Source organism: Myxine glutinosa, chromosome 1 (assembly GCF_964187855.1).
Source record: "Myxine glutinosa chromosome 1, kmMyxGlut1.1, whole genome shotgun sequence".
In the NCBI taxonomy this organism is placed as follows: Eukaryota; Metazoa; Chordata; class Myxini; order Myxiniformes; family Myxinidae; genus Myxine; species Myxine glutinosa.
The window spans coordinates 172928445-172948769 of NC_136261.1; the positions used below are offsets into that span (position 1 = coordinate 172928445).

The window sequence follows — 20325 nt, forward strand, 5'->3', positions numbered from 1 at the left end:
AATATGACGTCATAGGTCATGTGACCTGGCGGCCATATTGGATTTTATGAAAACCTTAAAAATGGATCCCTGCCTTCATTTTTCGATCGATTCATTTTGAACTTTGACCACTTATAGTACGCCATGTGATTGGATGCATATCCTAATTATGACGTCATAGGTCAGGTGACATGGCGGGATGGACCGGTATGGTCTCCGGATCATACTGCCCTTGGCGCCCGTCAAAAATCGAAAGAGTATGGCATGGGCAACATCTGCGCCAAATTTGATGCTTTTGGAAGAATTTGAACCAAAATATCCCGAAGGGCCCTGACTATATAGAGTGCCGTTCGAGTTATGTGTCATTGAGGTGAGACAAAATAAAAAAGCTGTCAGGGTTAACTAAATATTTGGGCAGCTCAATGCTGTGCATTTAATTGAAGGCTGAATAATAATGGGCCACCACACCTGAGAAATAACCACATAAAAGGAAGGATTTTCTCTGAACATTTTTGTCTGGTTTCCAAAGCTTGCGACATGGCATGACCCGTAATCCATACGGAGAGCAAAACATGGGACCCTACAAAGAACACCTAAATATTATCATTGGTTAATGCATATGCATAGTTAATATAGTTAATGCATAGTTAATGCATATGGTTCAGTCCCACATGAGCTGGTTGGATGCCGAGACCACAAAGGAATTTTTTGGGGTTTATCATCATGATTAAAACCTGCTTCGTTTTTTTTCTTTGGATAAATTATTTTGATTCAATAGTAAGTTTGGAAACCTCCAGTAAAGATTTTCACTTAACCTCTTGACAGCTGCATTTTTTATACATTTTATTGAATGAAAAAATATCCAAATTTATTGATCTGAGGTTATATTACCTGTGAGATTTATTGTGGTGTGAAGTCAATATACTGCTTTAGATGAAACAACTTGATCATGGGGATAAAGTGATTACATCGTGGGGTTTCTTCACTTCAGACTCTCAAAATGGATTTTATCAACGTGAAAGCGATATTGAGCTAACCACTGTTGGGGGCACTAGATGTGGTTGATGTTTCACACATTATTAGCCCTTCCTCAGAGTGAAAGGCAATTATCATACTCTTATCAACTTTCAGTTGATAAAATCCATTGTCCAACTCTAACATGTCCTCCAACGCAGACGAGACTCACTTTCGTGAAGACTAGTATACCATTGTTTTGATTCTCGGTTAAGCTCTTTTATTATTAACATTAAATGTAGCTAATGTTCCATGCTGACAGGATGGCGTGGCCTAGAGGTTTACACACTCACCTCAGCTGTCTAGCCTTCGAATCTTGGCCCAGTTATAAACTGTCATCCCAGTGTTTCACAGGCAGAGTGATTCATCCATGTATGTGCCATCCCTCCGATGGATATTTGGATGTTAAACTTGACGTCCCATTTGCCGGCATTATTTGGTAGACATTAAAGATCTCACGGTGTCCTTCACAAGGTGAGCTATCACTGGCACCTGAGCCAAATTACAAATTCCTGTCCTAACTAATGCTGGGAAGGCAATGGCAAACCACCCAAACCAGTTGTGGACAAGTAGTTATGCCAACATTAGGTGAATGAGTTGGAGAAAGTTAGAGTATGGGGGGCGGGGGGGGGGGGGGGTTGGGGAAGAAATTACATATATTTGGGAGAGGGAAGTTGAGGCTTTTGTGGGGAGGGTTGACGACTTGGGGTTGCGGATTTAAAGTTTGGGGGTGGAGGAGGTGGAGTTGAGGACTTGAAGAAAAAAGGGGGTGGGAGGACAGAGAGTTGGATGGGGGCAGAGAATAGACAGAGAGTTGCGAGAGGGGGATTGAGGCTTGGGGGAGGGAGGGTTGATGACTTGGAGTTGGGAGGGTGGGTTTTGGGGTTGTGGAAGGGGAGTGGTGGACTTGAAGAAAAAAGGGGAATGAGACAACAGAGAGGGGGAGGTTGAGGCATTGGGAGGGAGGGGTTGAGCAGTTGAGGACTTGGGGTTGCGAGTGGTAGTTGCAGATTTGGGGTTGGTGGGGGGGAAGTTGAGAACTTGAAGAAGACAGGGGAGGGGAGGTCAGAGAGTTGAGCAGAGAGGGAACAGAGAGTTGGGGTAAGGGGATGGAGGACATGTTGGGGGGGGGGGGGGTAGGGGTCGAGGGCTTTGGGTTTGGAGGGGCGTTGAGGACTTGGGGGTTTTGGGGGGGGGGGGATGAGGACTTGATCAAGAAAGGGGGACAGAGCATTAGGAGAGGGGGTTGAGGCTTTGAGGGGGAGTTTGAGTTTGACGACTTGTGGGTTGAGAACTGCTGGATGAGTAGGGGGGTGGAGGACTTGAGGTTGTGTGGGGAGCTTTGAAGACCTGGGGCTAGTTGGGGGTGGGACGTTGAGGACTTGGGGTAGGGGGGGGGGTTAGGACCTATGGTTGGGAGAGGGGGGGGGGGCGGTTGAGCCATTGAAGAAGAAAGAGGGAGGGGAGGACAGAAAGTTGTGGTTGGGGGCCGAGAGGGGACAGATAGTTGGGAGAAGGGATTGAGAATTTTTTGAGAGGGGGTTGGGTACTTGAAGAAGAAAGGGGGGGAGTTGGGTAGGACAGATAATGGTTTGGGGTGCAGAGAATTGGGAGAGGGAGGTTGAGGCTTTTGGGGGGGGGGGGAGTGGGATGGTTGAGGACTAGCCATTGGGGCGTGGGAGGGGGGAGGATTTGAAGGCTTGGGATTGGGTTGGGGTGTTTGAGGACTTGGGCTTGGGGCTGCATTGTTGGATTGTTGGGGGATGAGGTGGTCATTGAGGGTGGGCGGGGGGGGGGGGGGAGGGGGGGGTTGCGAAAGAAGGAAGTGCACTTGGCAGGTATATATCTCCATAAAAAACTAGAGCAATGCGACTGTTGCCAATATGCCTCCTAATAGTCCCACAATGGGTAGATGCCCTCGTTCACTGGCCTAAAAATAAACAAGTTTGATTTAAATCCCTTCAGCTGTTTTCAAGTATCACATTTTCACCAACCATGACAGGTTTCACATCGATCGGTGAAGCAGTTTCAGAGAAGGGATTTTTTAAATATCGGCTTTCAAGCTAATATGGCTGCCACACCACGTGACATATGACATTAAGAAATGTACACTCTGTATATGTATGGGTAGGGAATCACGTTTGTGAAGTTTTGTGTTCATCGGAAGGTTCGTTTTTCTATCCAAGATGGTTGCCAAAGCACGTAACCTACGACATCATCGTTTTCAAACTATATGCAACAATGGTGTTAGATGTCAGTTGTAGAATTTCGTATTGATAAGGTAAGCGGTTTCAGAGATATAATTATTTCATATTTTCCTTCAATCCAATATGGCTGCCAAACCTTGTGACCTATGTTGTCATAAATTTAACATTTCAATACAAATGGGTCATATATCATGAGCAAGCAATTTCCGATTTTTAGGATAAGGAATTCGAGTGAAACATTTTTGCCTGGTATACCACTTCACCTATGATGTCATCATTATCATGCTTTTGTTCCCCATTGGGAGTACTTGACAATGTGCCAATATTCAAATTTTTCCATTCAGTGGTTTCCGAGAAATAATTTTTTTATTATTTGTGTTTAATCCAAGATGGCTGCCATACCACGTGACCTATGATGTCACAATTATCATAAAAACATTCTGCATCTGTGTCACTCTTACTCTGAAAGTTTCGTCTCAATCGGATATGTGGTTGCTGAGAAAAACGAGGTTTAGCCCGGACGGACGGACAACCCGAAAACATAATGCCTCCGGCCACCTTTGGGGCGGAGGCATAAAAAAAACCCAAAGGATAAGCATTGAAGAAATGGAGAGCCAAGGAAACCTGCAAAGACATGTCAAAAGAATAAAGAGAGACAACAGACTGCTTGACAACCTGAGACTGAGGATAGACTGACCTTAAACATGAAAATGAGGGAATTTGGTCCAACATTGCCGTGATGCACTCCCACGTTAATGTTTCCTACAGCTTTAAACATAAATCCTCTTGATGGTGTACTAAAGTCTAAATGACTCGATCTTGATCAGGTGACCCAACTTGTTGATTTGTAGAAACGAAATGTCTTTTATTTTGGTATTTTCAGTTGTTTTGGAGCAATGCAATCAGTAAGCTCCATAACACTTTTGTATTTTATTGTTGAGATGCTACTTTGGTTAAAACATTTACACATGATGGGTTTATACTTCTGACTTGAAAGAACCCATTTGTTTTTTCTGCTGTGTACATTAGAGAGTAAGATTCCCATTGAGCATTTTACAAAGTATTTTGGCTTACTCTTATATGAAACATTTTGCTTTCATTACCTACATTAGAGATACCCCAGCTTATAAAGTGTCTGCAACAAAAATATTGGTCAGACCAAAAACATTTTAATACAGTACTCAACTTTTCTTGCAGAAAACCGTTTGAAAAAATGGTCACACTTCAAAAAATGCAAACAAGTGAGAAACAAACCACTTCCACGGTAGGTACCGGTATGTTTAGTTTTCATCATTTTTGTATCATTATAATCAGTTAAAACAGCACGTTTTGATCCACCCTTGTGGTTTGGAATATTTTAGGATAGCGACTGCAATGCATTATAAATGTCATAATTCATCAATGACATTTGGAATCACATTTGTTTTACGTTTGCATTGTGAGTCGTGTAAAATATATATACTTCTGTTCACTTGGTACTACACCAAAATGGTATGAAGATCAACTCGGAGCATCAAGGACTCAACTCAGAGCATCAGATTCAGATCATCAAGGATCAACTCAGAGAAAACCAGATCCGGATCTTCACCAAAATTGAATCGATTCTTCCTTGTCACATACACAACGTGTCCACCAAGTTTCGTCCAAATCCATCCATAACTTTTTGAGATATCCTGCTATATGTTCGTTTTAGCCCAATCTCTCAATGGTGAAGAATCACTTTTAAAATTAAATAATTATCATATCCGAATCTTCAGATCAGATCTTCACCAAAATGTTCAGATCTTCACCAAAATCGAATCGAGTAGTCCTTGTCACACACACAACCTGTCCACCAAGTTTCATCCAAATACGTCCATAACTTTTTGAGATATCCTGCTATATGTTGGTTTTAGCCCAATCTCGCAATGGTGAAGAATCACTTAAAAATTAAATAATTCTCATATCCGAAGCCATATTCAGATCCTCACCAAAATCTAATATATTAGTCTTTGTCACACACACAACCTCTCCACAAAGGTTCGTCCAAATCCATCCATAACTTTTTGAGTATCCTGCGACATGTTGGTTTTAGCCCAATCTCTCAATGGTGAAAAATCACTTAAAAGTTAAATAATTCTCATATCCGAATCTTCAGATCAGATATTCACCAAAATATTCAGATCTTCACCAAAATCAAATCGAGTAGTCCTTGTCGCACACACAACCTGTCCACCATGTTTCATCCAAATACGTCCATAACTTTTTGAGATATCCTGCTATATGTTGGTTTTAGCCCAATCTCTCAATGGTGAAGAATCACTTAAAAATTAAATAATTCTCATATCCGAAGCCATATTCAGATCCGCACCAAAATCGAATATATTAGTCTTTGTCACACACACAACCTCTCCACAAAGGTTCGTCCAAATCCATCCATAACTTTTTGAGATATCCTGCTATATGTTGGTTTCAGCCCAATCTCTCAATGGTGAAAAATCACTTAAAAATTAAATAATTCTCATATCCGAATCTTCAGATCAGATATTCACCAAAATATTCAGATCTTCGCCAAAATCAAATCGAGTAGTCCTTGTCACACACAAATCGGTCCACCAAGTTTCGTCCAAATCCGTCCATAACTTTTTGAGATATCCTGCTATGTATCGTTTTTGGTCCCATCTCCCAATGATGAAGATTCACTTAAGAAATTCTAGTAGCCGGATCCGAATCCGGATCTTCACCAAAATCTAATCATTTCGTCCTTGTCACATACGCTACATCTCTGTCAAGTTTCGTCCGAATCCATCCACAACGTTTTGAGATATCTTGTTCACAAACAAACAAACAAACAGACAGACAGGCAGGGGTGAAAACATAACCTCCATCCACCTTTGGTGGCGGAGGTAATTACACTCATTTTCTTTCTCTACAAACCTTCCAAAATAATGACAGAATTATGCATGCCCATCTATTTGTCTGACCACTTTAAGTATTTAATTACAGTCATTGATGCTACCTGTAAAGCCTTTTACAATGGAACCACTTGAGTTGAGTGGGAAAGGATGACAATATTGTTAGTTTGTAACACTTGTGAACAATGTACCTGGGTAATGCTGTTTTTTTTTGTCGACCCTAATATGTGTGGGAAATGCACACACACACACACACACACACACACACACACACACACACACACACACACACACACACACACACACACACACACACACACACACACACACGTCAAGTACAAGGAAATGTCAAGTGTGCACCGGCTAAGTTACGGAGCTAGTCAGTCGGTGGAGCAGAGCTTCCCATCTATCTAAACTTACACACTAAATCGAGCCAATGGAGGGTGAGATGAAACGAGCAGGATGAAAACAAACCGTTTACCAAACAAAGCACACATATTTACAAGCACAATAATCAATGATGTAAGGGCACATATATACAGCAAACAATGAAGAAAAAGGCACACAAGATCAGATTATAATCCTTAGCACTTATTCCCCTTCTACAATGTTATCTTAATTAGCTACATACAGGGCAGGCTACCGAGAAAACGTAGATAGGAGAAGATAGAGAGGAAGAGCAAGGCGTTGGTTCGACCTTTGGCTTACACTAACACACGTTCGGTATTGTGTGGCAATCCTGAAACGGGAAATAAAGGAGGGGTAAGGAAAGCAGAAAGGTGTAAATGTAAGTGAGACTTGCGTATGCTTTAGAGGAAAATGTGAGGTGCATATGTAAGCCTCACCATGAAGGGTCAAGAAGAAAGTCACTGACAGCTCTTCATGACTCAAGGGAGATAAATTTGAAAATAATAGTAGGGATGGCAAGAAAGATAAGTGCACGTCAGTATGGAGCTATCTCCTCACGCCAGGGAGTTCCTGGCTTATTCGCCCTCGCACCTGAACCCTCCTTGGGCTATTCTCTCAGTGCTATCTGGCGCAGCTCGTCCTGGCTCCAGCGTAATAGGTCCTGGCTTCAGTGCAATCGGTTCTCGTTGATAGCTGGACCAGGCTGGCAAGTTGTCTTGGGGTCCCCAGCGCATGTCAACAGCCACGATCTGTCTGGTGTTCTGCCTTTTAAGCTGCTTGAGCGGGACGGAGACTTGGGGGATCAGAGTTCATGGGAAGTGGAGTTCCCGGGAGCAAAGGTCATGGGTTGACTTGCCCTTTAATGTGCATTCTCACTGTTGCGCTCACTAGTTCATGCCTCCTTCTGCTGTCAATCATTCCCGAGCTGGAATTCTCCTCTGCATATCCACTCTGTCTTTAACAGGTTTTCCTGCCTGTTGGTCTTTAACGCCCAGCGTCTTTGAAAAGGCAGAAGGTTATTGCTTCTTTCATTGTCTGAATTGTGGTTGTCTGTGGTGCGGTGGCTTATAAGGTGGTTGTGTGTGATGTTGTAAGAGGGTGTTAAAACAAAGAAAGGGAATTTACGAACAATGGGTTGTACCTCATATATGCGTGAAGAATATTTAAATGGTAATTCTGGGAGAGGGAGAATCGAATTTGTACTGTGTGGTGCACAAAATGGCAACCACCATAATATGTGAGCTATGAATAAAGAATGATTAAAATGGAAATAAAGGAAGAACAATAGGGGTATAGAGGAGGAGGAGGAAGAAGAAGAAGACCTACTATGGACCACACAATGCATTTACCCCATTTCCCTTAGATAATGGACAGGGGCCTATTTGGGCACATTTACTTATGGTATTGTTATGTCGGAGGGTAAAGGAATATCTAGGGCCAGGTAGATCTGTATAGGTAACATGCTTCGACTGTCGCTATAGGGAATCTACCCTGTAATAAGTTATATGTGTAGTCTGGTTTGTCGGGATAAGCTGTATTGATGTCCCCGCTATGAGGGATCAGGGCGTGCTAAATAGTGCAGGGATTATGGATAAGAATCCTTTGTTCGTCATCCCCTCTGTCATCAAACCTGTGTCCCTTATGGCAACACACTCATTTAAACACTTAGATAGGTCCTTAGTGTGCAACATTAAATAATTCCCCTTCCCTTATAATGACCTTGGAAGAAGACCGGCAGGAAGCCAGATCGGGGCACCGCCGGATGGCCGCCGCCAGACGCACCACCAGCTGGCCCAGCAACATCGCGTGAGACGAGCTGTAACCACGCCACAGGGAACGTGTGATTGGTTGGCGCGGTAGGCACGAGCCTTGAACCAATCAGTGCGGAAGGCGCGAGACGGTTCAAGAGACGGCGGGAAGCTACGAGGCTCTGGTTGGTGGCGCGCCAAAAACTGACATCACATGCAAGGTGACAAAAGGACACACTGCACGACATTTTGTCTCTTGGCTCTCTCTCTCCTCTTCGCGCTGGACCCATTGCCCTTCGTGTGAAGATCGACCCTTTGTGCTTGTGCTCTCTGCGCTGGGATTGGAGCTTGCGTTTTTTGTGGTGCGTGGTGCTTGGAGCAGTTCTTCTTGGGGCTTTCGGAGCTTGGAGTGGTGCTGGGGTCTCATGTGCGATCGACTCGGAGCTTGGAGCGGTGCGGGCCACGCGGGGCCTGGCGAAGCGTGCGAGTGAGGCGGACGGAGGGTTCCTTCGCGCCGGAGCGTGGAGCCGTGTTGGGCGGCGGACACTGCACTACAGGCAGATAAGCTCGCACCCATGTACCATTACACGACGGACAGTTATTTTTGGTAATTCATTTTCCTTTGTCTTGTTTCTGAGGTGAGGTGTGCGTGATCCCGATATAGGACACTTTATTTATCATCGCGCATTTTCCTGTCCCGCTATCTCTTGTAAAATAAACCCTTGTATTATTTTCTGTATATAACTGAACGCAGTTTTCCGTGTGATTTATTTAATTTGCAGTCGCATTGGAGACGCCCCGAGAACAGGTAAGATTGCAGGGGTCTGGTGCCGCCCCTCCATCCCATGCAATTTTGTATAGCTTTCTATCTTCGAGTCTGCCATTGAGTTTTTGCCTCGAGAGCTAAGGCCTACGCGATCGGCTTCCGTGACCGCCTGATTTTCATCAGAGGCGGCCACACGACAGTATTCTTGGGTAAAATGCCAGGAGCATAGAAAAGGCCCCTTTATATAAGGGTATGTGCCATGTGGCAAAGTATAGAAGAGAAGGGACATTATTGGGTAAAATGCCAGGGGCATAGAAAAGGCCCCTTTATATAAGGGTATGTGCCATGTGGCAAAGTATAGAAAAGATGGGACATTCCTTAGCTTGTAGAAAATGCCAAACAATACAAAATATGGGGCATTCAAGAAATCTTGTGTGCATGCTGGACTACCCTTGTGTTCTGAGGAGGAACCAAGTAATGCTCTAGAAAAGTTCATATAAAGGGGTGCCAATTTGATTCACACACATGCATGAAGAAGTAAATATTTTATTTGCCAGATGTAGGGCGCCCCTTTCCATATAATGTTGAATATGGTACAATTCCCTTCTTTTCTATAGTTTGCCACATGGCACGTACCATATAAAGGGGCCTTTTCTCTGTCCCTGGCATTTTTTCCAAAATACATTTTAAATACGAACAAAATGCATTTATTCATCGTACAAGACTTTATTCAAGACGATATAAAAGACTTGGAAAAAGTAAGGGCAACAAAAATTCAACACAGACAGGATTTAAACCCACAATCCCCAACTTGGGAGTCTGATGCTTTATCCATTAGGCCATTGAGCCAGCATGTTATAATTATTTTAAAAATATTTTAAAGGGGGTATAAAGTGTGTATATATGTATATTTATATATATAATATACCAGTAGAAGCCGAGAAACAAATTTTCAGTCCTCATGTGTGAACCACTTTATGTGAACATTAGCAATTTATTTATGTTTATATATTTAGAAATATTAAATTTTAAAGCAAAAACTATAGCACTTAGGTGGAATTTGTTTTGAAATCCATGAACTAGACCTACTGGCTGATGTGTATTCAAGTTTCAGCTAGTTTCAATGTATAGTCCTAGAGATATGAGCACCAACACATTTTGGGCGGATGGACGGACGGACGGACGGACACCAACGTGATTTCGAGGGTTTTCTAAATAAAACTCAAGAATGCATAAACGGACGTTGCTGAAATTTGGAACACTAGGGCATTGCCCGTACTATATCTATATCTAAAATTATATCCCCCCCCTCTATTTACATGAAATGGTTTGGTCCAAAGCGAACGGCTTCCGGAGTTTGGTAAAGAAATCGCCATCGCGTGCACAAACGCGCAGGAAAGCGAATGAATCGCAAATTCGTTTTTATTAGTTTTAAAACATAGTTTAACGCCAACATAGTTTGCAAACGTGAAATAAATGAATACGCTCTCAAATGTGCCATCCGAGGCAGAGTGTGTCCGCCACGTTCGGCACACGCGATAGTTCGCTGCTCTCTGATTGGTTGAATCGTTTTTTGGACATAGCTCGGTAAGTAATTGTCCGATTAATATGAAACCTTGAAAAGGCACATCCTCGGGTCCCCAGCAATATACCTGGCAAGTTAAAAGTATATCGGACCCGTGGTTGTCGAGAAACAGCGGTCACAGACAAACGTACAAACGTACAAACAGAGATTACTGGAATTATAGATAGATACAGTATTACCTCAACGTACGAAGCATTTACTTCTGAAATTTGCAGCCGATTTCGTCCAGTAGAAGCCGAGAAACGTATTTTCAGTCCCCATGTTAAAGCTGCATTAGCCTGGTGTTGGCTTAGCGGTTAGGGTGCCGGCTTGGGTTCCTAGGATCCTGGGTTCGAATCCCGGTCGATCGCTGAATTAACGCCAGGGGGGGTTGACTCAGCCTGACATCCTTCTGAGGTCGGCAAATTGAGTACCAGCTTGCTGGGATGAATGATCCCGGTGTGTACCCCGGTTAGAATAGGTACACCGTATCCCTGCGCATCGTAAGAGGCGACCAAGGGTTGGCGTCAGGAAGGGCATCCGGCCATAAAAACATTGCCTCAAAACAGGGAACCATGATTGTCATGGGACCCGCAAGGCTAACCCCCACTCTAGCGGGGAAAATGGCCTTAAAACGATCATTCATTCATATTCATTCATGTTAAAGCTGCATACAGAGAAACGATCCCTTATATAAAGGGAGGGGCGCTTTGTGCCTCCCTTTGATAACTGAATAGGGAACTCCGACATGTCATGGATGTGCGTTCACCCGAACTCCAGTTCCCTAATGCCTAGGTCACACATAGGCGGATATTTTGGCGACTACCGGCGACTGCCGGCGATCAAGATTTTTCGGCGACTACTGGCGACTACTGGCGATGTCGGGTGGTAATGTGACCATAAAATATGGTCAGGCGGCAGTATGGCGACTGCAGGCGGCCACATTGACTCGTAACTCGGCCGCCACTAGTCCTACTGCTGTCGTCGTCAGTCTCCCATAGCCGCAGGGGAGACGTGACAGTTCTTCTGTAGTCGATATGCAGCCGCAACAGTGTCGGCCCGTAGTCGGGAAGATGCCGCAGGAAGGCCGTATGGCATTCGCATCTCTGCCGTGCTAGCTGGTGGGGGCGATTGCGGAAGACTATGAGCGACTGGGTTGCGGCCGCTTTACGCTCTTATTACGGATACCGACGAAAGCATGGCGGTTCCATCACGACAGCATGGCGGATTCTTTTCCATTGCGACTGAGCGCGCCGTTTTTAAACATTTAAAAAACTTTTTGGCCCCTTTGCGACTCTTGCCGACTGCAGGCGACCTGGGGAGGATAACCACGACTACAGGCGACCGTCCATTACGGTTTCATTATGATTGTCGGCGGATGGTGGCGATTTTTTCAGTCGCTAGTAGTCGCCGACAAATCCGCCTATGTGTGACCTAGGCATAACTGTCTCAATATATGAGTATATTGTAACTGGTGGGACCTATACAGACTTATACAGGGCAAAATAATTCAGCCAATCACAGCCCTGATCTCATCAGGTTGAGATAACGTCATGAGGCATAGATATCTGCAATATGAAAGCTAAATGTTGAACAACAACAACAACATGCATTTTAAGGCCATTTTCCCTGCTAGAGCGGGGGTTAGCCTTGCGGTCCCCATGACAATCTTCTCCATTTTGCCCTATTTTCTGCATCTCTCCTTGTTAACCCCCTTGCCCGCATTTCTTCTTCCACCATCTTTAGCCAAGTCTTTCTCGGTCTTCCCCGTCCTCTACTTCCTTCTACATTAATTTCCATCACTCTTCTCAACCAGTCACTTTCATCCTTCCTCAACACATGACCAAACCATCTCAACCTGTTCCTCTTCACAGCATCAATCACAGGCAATATTCCCATCGCAATTCATCATTTGTCTTCCTCTCTCTCAACGATACTCCGCACATCCATCGAACCATTCGCATTTCCACCCTTTCCAGCCTTCGTTGCTGCTCTACGTTCATTACCCAATATTAAAGCTAAATGTTGAACGGTTTTTGAAATATCGCGGACACAAAAATACGTGGCTAGATGATCGGTTGGTCGGACGGAACTGATTTTAAGGTCTCCCGTCTCCGGCCTTGTCAGCGGGGATGAGGAGTTGGGGGGGGGGGGGGCGACAGGTGGGGGACAAAGACAGCAGGTAAAATAAGGTATTTGAAAAGAAAGAAATAACGGATTTTGGTTCAGGTCTGGTTCGTTTTCAGTTTCAATGAGAAGGCCAAATCCTAAATTTTTTGTTTCCTTCCAAATCTTGTGTAGCCAACTACTCACTCCCTATACCTACTCTACCTTCTTGTACCCAACTGCACTTGGATATTCACTCCAGAACCTATACTACCCTCTCGTTTCCAACTGCTCCTGGGTACTGTCTTTCCCACTTGAGAAGGTGGAGAGGTTTCTTGGCAAACCTCGACTCTTGTTCTGTGACAGGACCAGACGGTATTAGTGCATGTGTCCTAAAAACCTGCTCTCTGCTGCTCATCTTCTTTCTGCTCAGTTCGCTCGATTATTCTCTATGTGGCAATTTCTGTCTGCTTGGTATATAGCCAACATCCCTGCAATACACAAATATGATGCAAAAATGAATCGTCTTGACTACAGGTCTATTAACTTGCATCCAATAATTGTAAGCAAAGTCATGAAATCTGTCATTGGAATTAACATCAAATCCTTCCTTTTCAGATTCAGACAGTCTGGCACACTGCCTTGCTCACCAAACTCTCTGCCAATGGCATCTAAGGCCTATATCTATGGAATCCAAGGCCTATATCCTCCTTTATCTTGAGCATTTTTTTCTCTTCCCACCTTCGTGGGTGTGGGAGGGGGAGGGATTTGTTTTGTGCCCATGACCTGCCCCTTAGTACCCTTAGCACCTAAGTGAAATTTGAAGGAAATTAGCTCAGCAGTTTTCGATTCTCTATGGTTCAGACACATATATAGAGAATTGCCAAATTTGGGTAAAATATTTTAAAGACGTTGGTGTTTCTGAAGTTCAGAAATAACTGTATTTCTCAGGAAAAAAATGCCAAGAGACCTGATTGAGCTACAGTATGCCTGTTTAAAATACTAGTAAATACCAGTTCCCTCTGGGAACATGACTTGCTGAAGAAAGAGGGGGAGGGGGATGGATGGGGTAACCCCATCATGTACGGAAAATTTGGTGAAGATTGGCCCAGCCATGCTTGCTTCTGTGATTTTCAGACCTACACAAATACAGGGAATTCCCGTATTTTATAAAGTCAGATTTCAAATGTAGATATTTTAAAGGATGGTGTTGAACATGGTGGTGGAAAAAAATAAAGTAAAACAGTACTCAGTAGTTAAGATTGAAAACAGAAACATTTTCAAGATGTAAAAATTGACTTTCTTGGCTAAATTAAATAAAGGGTGAACCTGAAATTTCTAGTGCCCGTTGTTTCACAAACATGGCTTTTCCCCAGCATCTTTAACACCTGCTGCAGAACATGTCTTGACCATCAATTTCCAACCATGGATATATTTTGAGCCATCATTGGCAGAAAATTCTCGTCTGGTCCTTTTCATGCAAGTCATTACAGGGCACAACATTTTACATTGTCGACAGCACGGCTCCTCATCAAATCTTCATCAGTTTGTACAAACGGTCAGAAACATCGGGAGATAAACTCACCTCACATTGGTCGTCCGTTGGTTCAATATCAGAATTTTTATCAGGACTAAGTGGAGGTGGGTTACTGGAAACTTCCTGGAGGAAAAACGAAAAATCATTTTCTGCCAAGGTCATTCCATCGCATGTCAAATTGCTCCGATTTCTTTTTTCTACAGTCAAAGGCTTATGGAAGAGTTTCAATACAAATCACGAACACACATCTAAATGAATACAGGAGACACACTGGACTTTTACTTCAGACAAACATACAGCTAAAGACATTCTTTCACTGGGCGATTTCGGTGTTTATCAATGCTCTGACATTTCAAATGTTGATCTCCAAGGAAGGAAGTAGCACGTACTATTTTCAAAGTCTTTGGTATGACTTGTCTGGCATCGGAATCGAACAACCTCCCAGATTCAGAATGGATGCTCTACTCATTATTGCACAACTTTAAATTTGCCGCTTCAGACATTAGGTTCCTGTTTTTATTGTCACTAGCATATGGCTCATTCCCTTATCTTTAACTATTATCAACCCCCACTATTTCACAAGGTTATTTTGATACCGCCATTTCCGAGCCGGAATCATCTTCCATATTTTGAAGAGGTACTGTGATGAAATCAGTCCGAAGCCCATCATACCCAAACGCCATTTGCAACCGATTGTATAAAACTGATGTTAACCGAAGCCTTGAAAACGCAACAGTTGCTGACTTTGTGGCATTCTTATCGAGATTCAAGTAAAATTACACTTTTATACAACTTTTACAGAAATCACAAAAGTTTTATTGTGTTTGTTGGAATTGATTATTATCTTGCAATCAGGTAAGATTGAATGTTAAGAATCAGGTAAGCATCAAGTAAGATTGAATTAATTTTTTTCCCTCACTTACTTTTAGATTTTGACACTGAATAAAAAAAAATTCCACCTCATTATCAAATAGGCTGTCTCAAAAATGGCAATATGTGTTGCTAGCTAAAGGGCAGCTGTTGATACAGTCTCGCATTCTGTTCTGCATGTCAACCTTGCTGCCGGTGGCATACAAGTCCGCCATCATTCCTGGATTTCTGATTCCTTCCACTCACACAGTCAATATATTGCTACCAATGGAACGCTCCCGTATACTCTCCTCTCCCATTGGAGACGTTAGTGCCCCAAAGCAGTGTCTTGGGCATACTTTTATTCCTCATCTTCATAAATGAGATCTCTGATGCTCTAGAAAACCTTGCTTTTTGGCAAATGTCTCCACGCTGTGTCATACAGTACCACCATCCCTCTGTCACGCAGACACCTGCTTCATCACTCTCTGCTCATCTGGAATTGGTTATGTTGCAACTGTTCAGGAATAGTTATATGACTCAGGAGGCTACGATATGACCAAACAGGGTTTTTACAAAAGCAAAGCTTTATTAACTAATAATTCACTTGTTTCAATATAATAAAGAACTACAATACAATAACGAATTTGGTAATTCAAGTCGTTGGTTCTTCTTCTTCGGCCTTCTGCGCTGGCCTCGCTCCGTACTCGTTCGTTCCGTTGGGCAGGGATTCTGATGACAAGTGCTCTCGACTCAAAGTTTGTCCTCATTTATATCGGCACACTCGAGTTAATCCTCTGTGCGCTAAATCTTAATCCCTTCTCCGCAGAAATGTTACTCAGTCATCCCGCTAGCCTTACGGAGCCGGTTCGCTCCCCCCCCCCCTGCTGGGAGTCACATTTGCCTCACAATAGGAGGGTGCTCTAGCCCGGGGCTGTGACCAGGTGGACAAGAGATTACCACGTTCGTGCACATTCCTGACATTCATTTACGAAATCGTCTATCTGCTTCGTTACCAGTCCCAATCAATGAGTTACCAGTCCCAATCAATGAGTTACATTTCCACAATTCCCTCATCTTTTTGTTTTTGTTTATATTAACAATTAATCTAAACATCAATATAAGTAAACAATCAATCACTACAAGTAAACATCAATACAAGTATAAGTAAACAATCAATCACTACAAGTAAACATCAATACAAGTATAAGTAAACCACAACTTTGGTAATTAAATTCCCTTAGGCATACACCGTCATCCTGCAAGAATCTGATCACAAAACATTTCGTTGGGCATTGACTCCTTCCATATTGTTCAATCTATTGCATTTGCATCACAAATATCTTTTCAAAACAACACTTCACCATCACCAAGATACAACAATTTCACTTCACCATTTTCATGTTTTTAAGCATCTGCAACATCTGGCAAAAACGTTTGCCTCCAAACAAATGTTGATTCTTTGTTTGAAAGGAAGGGCTGATCACTTGTGTTTGAATTCAGGTATGAAACATTTTCTCCTAATGTCTTCATAGCACCTGCACTACTTCGTGTAGGGTCTTGCTGTTGTAATAACTGCACGGAGTCATAGACTGACCCTGCTCTCCATGTAGCATTCTTGCCACTCTTGCTGTAAACCATAGTAATTCCTGAACAAGGCCTTCACCCAGTTGTAGTCGACTTGCCTCCTCCCTCATTATGAGTGGGCAGCAAGTATTGGTGTGACGTTGATTGGCCAGCAAGATGTGGAACAGGGATGCCGGATGCATCCACAATGATGTTGGGACCATTGTGTTCAGGTCATCCATGGTCCATACCAGGAGCCACCAGCAGAATCGTGCACAGCTGTTGTGAAAACGCACAGCCATTTGTTTGCAGCTCCATGCTGGCTCCCCGGAAGTTGGTGAAGTAATAACATATGTCCCCGCATTTCGTAGGGGTCGCAGGTAAAATGTTGTTGTCCTGCAACTTCTGATGTGATGAATGTTCCAAGCCTTCGAACAAGAGTAAGTGATCGCCTTTCTTTCATATGTTGCAGTGTGATCCAGGCAAATGGTCACATAAATTTCCTTGGTGAAGGTAAACATCCATCTCCAAGTTACACAGGAGAATGTCTTCATCATTCTTTGAGAAGGAGGGTGTATGCCACGATTAACTTCATTTTAGCCACAAATTTTCTTTCTCGAACTTCTTCCCAATTCCGTTAGCACCCCCTTCAAATGTGATCTCGTCTTATCCTTATGCTCAGTCACATCTGAATCTGCTTTCCACACACACTGAATCAGATAGAGTACATCTTACCATGAAATCAGCATAATCATGTATATCTTCTGACAGTTTCACATTCAACAATTTGTTTTTTTTTTTCCTTAAAACATTCAAAAGTTATATTCATTTATATGCGTCACACAAATAATATTCAATCAGGTATGTATTTCACTACTAAACTAAGAATAGCATCCACAATTGCTTTCAGGTTAATATAGTTCAAAAATTAACTCATGCAGGTATTTTAGCACTCCTCAAATAAAATAAATTGTATATGATTACAATCACAAACAGGAATATCTAATTCCCAACAAATTTGCAAACCAACAAATTAAGCATAATGTATTATTACCATAATTCCTCCCCACTTTTCCTTTTCCTTATTTTTTTTTTTTACTAACAGTGTGTCACTCGTGGTGATATGAGTTCACTGATCTTGTAATTGACACAACTCATAACATTTTCGTTATGTCATTATCTTAATTCTACTGTATTCATTTGCAACATCACTTGATTTAATCTTTTAATCTCAGTATTTATGTCACCATAAAATCTTCCTCTTGTGGTTCCACATTTCTTTCCTCATTTGTCACTTCATGCATTATCATAGTGTTGTTGGTTACCTTATTCAAACACACCATCACTAAGGCTTTCAAGCAAGCCACCACTAAAACAATTGTCCATATAACTACTAAACCAAACAAACAAGTCTGCTACTCCTCCAAATGTGTTTCCCAACCATGCAAAAGCACCCCCTTTTATATAATCGTGGTATCTTGCTCCCTCTTGTCCCACTTGTAGCCATCTGTAAGACATGTGAGCTACCCCTTGTATATGTTCATACCTATAACATAATTATATGTCAATGACATTCAACATTATATACCAAACTAACAAGCTTCCTAAAAGGTAAATAAAGGAAATCCCTTAATATGTAACATAAATCAGATTATTTGTCTTACCCTGATCCCCCTATCTCCTGGGGTCGAACTAAATCCCCTAATCATGAGTGTAGTTGTGATACATTATCCCTCATGCTGCGCTTGAAAATGTAATGTTTATCAATGCAAGGGGTGTTAAAATGTAATTCAAATGAATGTAAATTACGACTATCATTTATCTGCCACTGAATGTTCTGCGGGGCTGCTAGGTGCAGCCTCATTTTCTGTGGGACCATCCACCTTAGCCCCATGTGCTCGCTTGCAATGAGAGGCATGAATCCAACTTTCTATTTTGGATCCATATTTGTTTCTCTTCTTATCAATCTCCTATGGTTTATCAATTATTCGTTCCAAAATACCGCAACCAAAGGTTTTAACCAAAGCTCTACCAAACTATTTCCAATGTGAACTCAAAATGCCAGTGAAACAATGATTCGAAGAATTAACTTCAAGGGGTCAATAAATTTATTCTATAACCAGATCTAATTTTCCCATCCAATAGTTTGCCTTGCCACATGTCATATTATAACACTTTAATAAACCTTCGAAAAATGTTTCCCATCTCAACAAATTTCCTTTTTTACAAATAGCCATGTGTAACTTACGTATTTAACTACAATTTCCTCTCAATTTATTTGGCCTAACTGGCCGCAAAAGTGGCTGCCAGCATGCAGTACCGTTAAAAAAAAAATCTACCAAGGAAGTGCTCGTCCACACAAGACCTCTACCAAATGTTGTTTGTAAACACAACTCTGGGATTTCTGATTACATGGATGCACACTCTCAGGACATTTTCAGGCTGCTGTTAACAATCCACTATGATAAATTAATTCTTTTACCCACAATAAAATAATTAGTACAAATTGAGGATATTATCCCTATCTCATTCATTTATAGATTCATTATGTTGGATCTAATTTTTCCAATAATTTCCCACTGCTGTCCGTGAGCAGAGTACTCTGGGAAGTCAGTGTAAGACCTCTCCCAAATTTGGCTAATTTTGTACTCCCACATTTTTATGAAGCTCATATCCATAAATAGCTTGGATTCTCTTATAAATTCTATCAAAATGGAATCCCAAGATTACTCCCAATTTTTTTGAATGGCTGCTCATAACTCAGGAAATCAAATCTTTATATTCCATCTCCCTTGACAAAAGAGATGATGTTCATAATCAAATTATATTTCTATTTTATTTTACGAATTTTCTCGATATGCGATCCCATCCATATGGAACTATCTACTTTCAGACAAGGCACACTGTCGGTGTCAACAATCTTGTAAGATTGATACACAAAACAACAACAACAAACACAAACATTGATACCCAAAAACACACACACACACACACACATGCATTATGCATATTTGTTTGCGTTGGAACCATTATTTACAGATCAGGATGGGTGTCAGTTTTTATTTCAATTTCATAAAATTTGTCCATCAATTTTATAAACTAGGGCATGCCCGTACTATATATAAGCTAGGACGTGCCCGTACGTGGGTGCCCGTTCCTTGCCAAAAAAAAATAATAATAATAATTTGTGTAGGGGTGTGTGTGTGTAAACATCCTAGGGCGTGCCCGTACGTGGGTGCAAAAAAACATGCGTGCAAACAACAACAACAAAAAAAAACTTTGAAACCACGTGGCAGTAACGACCACAGAACCCCCCCCCCCCTCTATTTACATGAATGGTTTGGTCCATTCGCAACGACCACAGAACCCCCCCCCTCTATTTACATGCAATGGTTTGGTCCATTCGCAACGCCAAAGCGAACGGCGAACGGCTAAATCGCCATAGCTCGGTAAGTACTTGTCCGATTAATTTCAAACCTTGAAAAGGCACATCCTCGGGTCCCCAGCAATATACCTGGCAAGTTTAAAGTATATCGGACCCGTGGTTGTCGAGAAACAGCGGTCACAGACAAACGTACAAACGTACAAACGTACAAACAAACACACAGAGATTACTGGAATTATAGATAGACTAGGGCATGCCCGTACTATATATAAGCTAGGACGTGCCCGTACGTGGGTGCCCGT

At 42.3% G+C, this 20325-nt stretch overlaps 1 protein-coding gene across 2 annotated transcripts in view; it reads left to right on the forward strand.

Moving 5' to 3' along the window:
- Positions 1-20325, forward strand: part of LOC137431304 (HORMA domain-containing protein 1) — a 182176-nt gene that overhangs the window by 40846 nt on the left and 121005 nt on the right. Inside the window, exon 2 of one of the 2 annotated variants that reach the window (XM_078780240.1) lies at positions 4398-4464. In XM_078780240.1, coding sequence (XP_078636366.1) covers positions 4414-4464 — 51 coding nt within the window. In that variant the 5' untranslated portion in view covers positions 4398-4413. Of the gene's footprint in view, positions 1-4397; positions 4465-7119; positions 7518-20325 lie in introns of those variants that run through there. The other variant, XM_078780250.1, reaches the window with a different exon arrangement.